Raw genomic sequence first — 8,446 nt, 5'->3', positions numbered from 1 at the left:
TTATTAGTATTAGGTAGCTGCATATAGAACAAGATTTTTCTCTGCTGATTACAGATTAGACCAAACTCAATAATAAAGGTCAGACATTGGTGTTACTCTACACTGTCTGAGATCAGATTCTTTCCAGCATACAAGGTGACTTCGACACATTTAAGCAGCCCCCGCCCTCCCTTCCACTGGGCATTTTACTGAATGAACATTGTGTTCTAGGAGGCCATTTATTTAAAAACATTTATTTTAGGCAAAATCAAACAGACATTTGAGATTACATAGAAATACAGTTTCCAATTGAATCACATAATCTTTTCATTAAAAATGCACTGTTGTGTTGATTTAAGTATTTTTGTATGGATTGACCAGGTATGTAATATTTAACCATGCCATTTGCAGTCAACTATCATAAAAATCAGTAACGAAAAAGGTTTCTTAAAATGTGCAAATATTATCTTAGTGTTACCATTGATAATAAATGACCACTAAATAGATGCTTATTATGTAAAGCTTTTTAAAGTACAATAAAAATACAAATTCTATTTGTTAAAAAAGGCCATTGCTATGGCTACTAAACATCCTCATTATACAAATTCCAAAATACTATATGACAAACAAAATTATAAAGACTTTTCTTTATGAAACATATACTATTCTATTTGTTAGTGATTTTATATATATTTTTAATATATATATATTTATATATAATACTCTATATGAATGTTGAACACAGAATAAGAGAGAGGAAGACTAATGTAATGTAGGACATTAAGGTCCCCATTCAGCAAGGTACCTGAGCATATGTCAAACTCAGCAAAGGAATAACCCCATTCATTTCAGTGGACTTCAAAGGTATATGCAGAAGTACTTTGTTGAACAAGGCATCAAGATATGCATGTGATAACAAATTTGCAAAATGCACTTTTGGTGTAAATTATAACCGTTAAGGACAAACCATAAGTATCACAAAAAGCTCTCATGAAAAAGGAAAGAAAATATAAAACAAAAAATAAATTCTGAAATTTTGTTTTTTTCCACCTCTGTATGTTTTGAGGGGAAAATATTGGAGTTTTTAAAGTTTTGGAATTGATTTAAGGTGGAGTTTGGGCATCAAAACACTAATAATAGTAATTTTTCTAAGATAGGTTTAGAATGGAATTTTATTGCTTATGCTAAAGATTAATGTAGAGTATGCATAGATAGGTCGGCATTCAACTCACTAGCAGCTGAAAATTTTGGTGTGCAGTTATTTCTGTAACATAAACAACCAGTGGGTATGAAGGACTTACTAACATATATTGAATTCTTGCAGCAAGCTTCAAAATTATAGTAAGACATATAACATTAAAGCAGACAGTGAAAAAAATACTCAACAGAGCCTGACTATAAACACTCAGGTCTCGAACGTAACTTACAGAATTGAGGACAGTAAACAGAGTGCCTGCTTATACACAAAGTTGCGTAAATTCCTAAGCAAATGCAAGACCATAATCTTCTTTTTAAGTTATGGTTATCACGTAATGAATTCCAAATTACATACTTTACAGTTCAGCTATAAAATATCAAAACAAAGGACAGTTAATTTGTTCATTCTGCAATTCAGCAGTTCTATGCTCATTAAATGCTAATTAGCACACTAACAATTTGTTAGTTTCTAAAACATGAATTAAGGACCTAAAAATCTTCCAGATTTTATAAACTAATAACAAGATATATACAGCATAGTAACCATACACAGTAATGGAAATTAATTACACAGCATCCAGATTTACCTTTTAAGCATACATTAATGGTTAGTATTTGCTGCTTTTTCACTGCAATTTGAACTTTCTGTACTAGATATTTTACTGCTTGAATATTAAATAATGGCTTAAAAGCATAATTTCAAAATGCTGCCAGGTAAAGTATTACGTAAAAATCATGCTTGCATGTCTGCAAACTGAGAGGTATGTGTGAGCTTTCTGAAGAACTTCTCCAGGCTAATAGTCATAAAGCGTAGTAAACTCGGGCCAAAATGTGAGAGAAAAACACAACAGTGTAATTTAATTCCTATTTCATAAACAAATACAACTTTTTACATTTGTACAGGGAAAGACTGGCACTAAGTTGGATTTTTATAGAAGCAAACCTCATAAGAGTTTACATGTTGAAAAAAAGCAATTTTTGGCACATGAATAATATCTGTGAATACATGTTCAGAAAGGAAAAAAAACCACTGCGTAGGAATTTCACATTTAGTTTCTTGGCATCAGCACCTGCTGTCTAGTGGGTCAAGACAAAATACTGTGCCTTCAAGAGTTAATCCCATTTTGAACCCCTCCTGCAATGAAACAAGACATAGTTAATAAAAAGGAAAGTGGTTTCTGGAGGATTAAGCTCGCTTTTTAAAACCATCTAAATCTGAGCTTATCTTTAGGCAGATAAACCATAAGGATACTTCAGACATTTACATTATTTGGTCAGCTGGTTTTTAGTAAGTCTTAGCGGTTAACTTATAAAAGGATGTATCTTGTACAACAAAAGAAATACAGTTATGTATATAAAATGAAGAAAATATTGTAGAATAAAAACATTGAATACGCATATACATAGGTTGACAGAAAAACAAACAAGCTTGACTTGCACCATGTTATTCCCGACTAAAATTCAACATGATTTATAAGTAGGAAAGATTAGGGCTATATGAGCAAAGAGTTTATTATATTTACACTTTAAAGATTCAGGTAAGTCACGGACATTGTTACTAATACCCAGTGTCTCCTACATTCAGTGATCCTGTATCTTAGAAGTAGTCCAACAAAAAGTATAGTATTCAACCACATCTCAGAGGTTTGTTCTGAATCGGTCCCTATGCAGTTCAATTGACAGGTGTATGCTTTACAGCCTACTGCCATCTGAGCTTCACTAAAAAGGCAAATAAAATCATACTTGCTCTATTGCAAATGAACAAACTGTGCATTTCAAAGGCATGTTAACTCAGTGAAATAAAATACAATGCTCTTTAGAAAGTGCAAAGTATTTCTTTCAAAGTTTGGACCAAAATTCCTTTGTTTACTCACATTAGTTTGATTAGTGGAAACACAAAAATGATTATAAGCTAGGTGCTACCACTCCCTCTATTGAAAAGAAATTAATTCTACAAGTACCTGCGTTTGGTTTACAAAAAGTACTTAGCTTGCACCAGTTCTAAAATAACAACAGCATTTTTAATACAGGGAAACTGCTCTTGTTTCCATTTCTCTTTTTGCTTTAAAAGAAGCTGAATAATTGTGGCTTGACCTTCAAGAGAAAAGTCACCTTTGAGTCAAGGAAATTTCAGTCTGTTAGGTGAAAGTGCTATAAAGCTATAAGCAATTGGAAACAAGGGCTCTGAATAGAAATGCCATGAGAACGTCAAGTCCAGTGGCAGCTGTCACAATGTTCAGTTCCGTGTTGTCTTAACATACAGATCACTTAGAGAATGTTGATCGTATGCTATGAAATCAATAATATGTGCTTTCATGAAGCAAACATCTTGTAAACAAAATAAATCTTTTTGTAAAGCAATCTGTATTGGGCTTAAGCATAAACTCAAGCCTTTTCTCATAATGCGCAGCAGTACCTCAAGAGCATACCTTCTGGTTTTAAAAGATAAAACCCAAGTCAAACAAGCTTAATTTCAAACAGATTTAAACCACAGGCTAGAATTTTAAAAGCATATGAATATTTAATAACCCCACCAGCTACTGCCGTCAGAAGAGTAATGCTGAGAAGTAGAATAAACTTCCTGGCAATAGTGACTAAGTGATCTGAGATTTTCCAAGCAAAATTTGGGTTTTTCTAAGGGCAGATCCATACTGTGACAGCCAGTAGCAGTACTGTGGTGTAAACCTTCTCCAATAGTGCTACCGAGTTTGCCTTACCTGGGTGACATAGTGCTGCCAAAGCTCACCGGTGTATTTAACTCCCTCCCACCCCCCATATTTTTCAAAGGGCTATCACGAAGAACATTCAATGCAAAAGATATTTCAAGCAAACAGTATCTGAAGTTCCAAGTCAAACACATCTTGTTATAAACAGACTTTGTTCACTTACCCAAAGGATGCTATTAATTGATGTAACTGCAGTCAAAGGAGGACTGCTTACACAGAAGGAGAATTCAGAGAATTAGCCCTACAGTCTAGCCTGTTAAATTGTAAACCCCACAGTTACATGTCTGAAATGCTAATCTTCTAAAGTATTTCAAGGCTGCTTCCAGTTTTGAGGTTGTAAAAGGGATAGTTTGTGCTTCAACCTGAGGATGCTTGATACAGCTGCAATAGTAGAACAGCTACAGCAACTGGTTTAACAAGGACAACCAGCTTCATTCTTAGCAATCCAGAGAGCCCTTTCACCAAACACGCATCCCATTCATGTCCTGCATGCTCTTGTCTTTCTTCTATACATTTAAACACCCTTTGTTGGTGTCTTACGCAGCTGCACTTTCAGTGCCCTTTTTCTGGCTAGCTAAGAGCAAATCAGATGACGCATTTTGGAAGCGCACACATCTCACTGCTATTATGTTGACCGTGTGGGGTTTTTTAATTTTTGTTTTAGTCCATACAAACTGATATTTTGTCACTTAGCTTGTGTTTGCTATGACTTTACTTTGAACTATTTCTACTACTTTCTTGAAGAACAGCGGTATCCTTGACCCTTCCTTCTGCAACTTCACTCCAGACCTGTTGCCCCCCCATTTAGTCCTCCTCCTCTTTTAAGCTGTGATATTTTCCATTTAAAACAATCACATTTTCACACATTTGCAATGTGATCAATGTTAATCCATTAAGAGATTGCTGCACTATATGTATCATAATTCTTTAAAAAGCCTTTTAACTTTATTACCATAATGAACTATTGTCTGTTCTAAAAGAAAGTAGTGATGTGGTTGCCAGGTGCTGTTATCAGTTGCATACCTGAGAGCCTGGCTTCTATTACAGGCAAAACTGGTAAGGAAGTAAAACCTCCTACTACAGTGCCAGGAACTGCAGTGTTAACACATGCATACTTTAAAATGGCTCATGCACATAGCTGTCTATAACAGGAACGTGACATTTCAATGTTCACCTGTTAAATCACACAAAACCCACTGTTGTCAAGTGTCAGATACTACAGTTACTAGTAGGCTTAAACTTTCATGCCAACCACAGGGTCAAAAAAGCCCAACAACATAAAGAGGACATCAAGGCAATCTAGACAGCCATCTGGGCATTTTTCAGATTATAAAAGAATGTAAAATCCAGATTTTTTTTCTTCATGAATATTTAAGTGGAGGACAAGAAGTGCGTAGGAGTATAAACCAAAGCAAGCTGTTTTGTCTCAACTGATATTCCCATTAAATTAAGCGCAGCCCTCAAAAGAAAAAAAATCAGAACACCCTCAAATCCAGCAGACTCTTTGGCAAAGTGATTGCAATCAAATTGCCGGAAAGCATGGACTTCAGATCTCCCACAGCCATCTCCATTCCTAATCCCTCAAGTTTTGCACAGTAACTCCAAATTCTTAAAATCTCCAAAACAATACTTTGGCAAATATACGATATAATTAAAAAAAATTCCAATCAGCTGTAAGCAAGCAAGCTGTGGGGAGACAAGATTTTAAGAAAAGATTCTTCTTTACATCCAAACACAGTTGAACTGTGATTAGTGCAGATAATAAAGTATCCTATGCTGTAGTTCTCACAGCAATGCAGAACACTGTAAGCTTTACGTCCACTTTCAGGAATACAGTTTATATATACACCTGAACTGCATACATCTCTCAAGTCTTATGGCTCTTACTTGAAGCTATGCCTACTTCCAACTCTCCACTCCAAAACCCAGCATTCGCAGCTGTAATAATAATGAAGTCACTTGGAATGACCAAGCAGATTATAGATTATGATTTGTTTTTATCTTTTTTCTAATAAACTTCATTAATGTGTTAGGCAGAATATTTTTTCTTTAAAAATGAAATATATAGTCAGCACTTCGTACACATTGCATACCATATATATATATATAAAAATGCATCATTAATTTTAATACACATAGTTTAAAATATTTTGCCTTGTGAAATTCAGACATTTCAGCTTCTAATAACATGTGTTCCTAGCATAACACACTGCCTGTTCATTAAAAAACATGTGTGCTATGGCTTCCTGTACTTTACAGGGTCAGGAAACAGTAGCTCCTCATGTGGTCAGAAAATCCCTCAAATCCGCTGATCTACAGGGAATACAGAAAAAGGCCAAGGCCTGGTACTGGACAAAAGTGGGAACAGGAAGGGCTATGAAGTGTGCATCTATATTGTGCCTTGTTTCTGTGTTCATATCCCCATGATGACAGCATCATGTAACTATTTCACTTTGGAGGCGATTTAACACAAGGACTGAACATCTTAGTTACCCAGAAAAATAATGGTATTATACTAAAGGATATGATTGGTCACTTAAAGAGAGGAACAAACCTTGTTTTCACTAGAAAAAGTAACCTGAAAACAACCCCTCTTCCAAAACTCCCACTTTTTTTGTGTCTACGATAGTAAGACATGAGCTATTCTGGTTTAAAACAGTAAACAGTGAAAGACAAAGAACTTCCATTTTATCAGAAGATGAATTTGCTAAAGTCAACCTTATGGCTCTGAGGTTAACTCACTTATCACTTCACACTAACTTCACTCAATGAGCTTAAATCAGCACAAACCCAATGAACCCATGATAACTTTACAGGTTTCTGAGAAGGTAATTTAGAGGGCTGAGCATAACTTATTTCAGATGGAAAGACGACAAGCCTACTGACTGCATCAGGGCACGCAGGGAGAATGGCTTGCAGCTCCTGGAAGCTTTATGATATTAACTACCTTGAGATTTTAATAAATTATAGCAGCTGTTGCTGGTACAATTCATGATCCAGGGAAACTTCCCCTCACTGCAAGATTTCTGGGAAAATAGACAGATTCGTGTTATTAATGTCCAGATACAGTCAAAATAGAGAAGATGAAAATATGTTTCAGCATAAGGGTGGGGGGAAACAGGAGGTTGGATAGTCATCAGAGAGAGGCCTGAGCTGTAAAAGTCACATCTCAGCACATGTTTGAGTTACGAGCTCTCCAAAGAGATCAACAGAGATTGGACTGAGAAATGGAATGGAAAGAGCTTAAGTGTGAAAGTTGGATCCTCACTAAAGTGTAAACATAAAAGTGTTCCCCCGGAGGTCAGGGAACTTTATCTGATCTCATTAGGTTCAGAATATCGGATGCAAAGGAAAGACACCCACTACTTCAGAGTTTATTCTCCAACGCCTCTTCTGCTGTGCTGTGCTTTCCTCTCCCACTTTGCTTATGCATCACCTTCCAACGCATGCATACGCCGCGACAGCTTTTCTGCAGACTGGGGCATGTTTGCCGAGGCATCTGACACAGCTCTATGCGAGAAGTAGGAGCAGAGAGTCTGGACTGAGCTGCTCCAACCAGGCTGTCACTGAGGCAGCTTGCCACTCTGAGTGTAGGAGAAGCTGTATTTTATACCTTCTCAGAATAAGTTTGTATTCTGAACTATTAGATGTGTTTGCAAACAACTTACCTTTATATATTTACAATGGAATACTCTTTTACTGAAACTGAGGCTGTACTTTCATAATGTGAAGATAACAGATTCCTTCAATCTGGATCCCAGAGAAGGAAAGAAGCCTACGTTTTTCTTTCATGTTTCTTAATGTTGGATTTCCCAGAGCACATTATATGTTCTGTGCTTTTACCTTTTGTAGCATCCATTTCACCTTCCTTCCTTATAGGCTGCGTATCTAACAAACGTTTACTTCTAGCACAGCTATCTTCTGCTCATTGCAAGTTTTTAAATGATTACTTCCAAATAAAAATGCATTCATAAATGTGATTGTACTGACACAAAAATCTATGTATCAAAGGTTTTGCTTAAACCATTTCACTAATGACAATCTGATAATGAAAATCGGAGATTTTACTAGTACACATGGAAAACAAACAGCAGTGAAGATGAAGGCTTAGTATTAGCAGCTGGTAAGACAGAAGAAAGATAACTAAAATCAGCTGTCCCTACCTTCAAAATTGTAGGCCCCTAAAAATTAAAATGGCCCTGACTTAGAGTTGTATATATAAAATATAAATCTTAAAAGTTTTTATATATATATATATGTACACACATATACATAAAAATAAAAACACCAGACATGAACACATGCACACTTCAATTGTAAATGCTTTAAATACCATTATTAAAATATGATATACCAACCATCGCTGACGCTAAGCACCCAGGAAAGCACAAGAAAATAAAAGAGAGATTAGGGAAAACATGTTTCAATCTGTATTTTGCACCAACCACCTAGTAAAATAACTGCACATAGCTTTTGCTTTGGCCAAAGTTAGAATACTATTTTTTTTTTCACATTCTGTCAGCTTCACACTTGTTCTCAATTGG

General features: G+C 35.7%; 1 protein-coding gene across 5 annotated transcripts in view; it reads right to left on the bottom strand.

Moving 5' to 3' along the window:
- Window positions 1-217: 217 nt before the first annotated feature.
- Window positions 218-8,446, bottom strand: part of GULP1 (GULP PTB domain containing engulfment adaptor 1) — a 165,505-nt gene continuing 157,276 nt past the window's right edge. For 2 of the 5 annotated variants that reach the window (XM_030018372.2, XM_030018374.2), the window contains 2 exons: window positions 8,261-8,271; window positions 218-2,311 (listed from right to left, as the gene is read on the bottom strand). In XM_030018372.2, coding sequence (XP_029874232.1) covers window positions 2,290-2,311; window positions 8,261-8,271 — 33 coding nt within the window. In that variant the 3' untranslated portion in view covers window positions 218-2,289. Of the gene's footprint in view, window positions 2,312-8,235; window positions 8,272-8,446 lie in introns of all 5 variants that reach the window. The other 3 variants (XM_030018371.2, XM_030018373.2, XM_030018370.2) reach the window with 2 other exon arrangements.

This window comes from Aquila chrysaetos, chromosome 6 (assembly GCF_900496995.4).
Source record: "Aquila chrysaetos chrysaetos chromosome 6, bAquChr1.4, whole genome shotgun sequence".
Classification (NCBI taxonomy): Eukaryota; Metazoa; Chordata; class Aves; order Accipitriformes; family Accipitridae; genus Aquila; species Aquila chrysaetos.
This window is presented reverse-complemented; position numbering and strand designations above follow the sequence as displayed.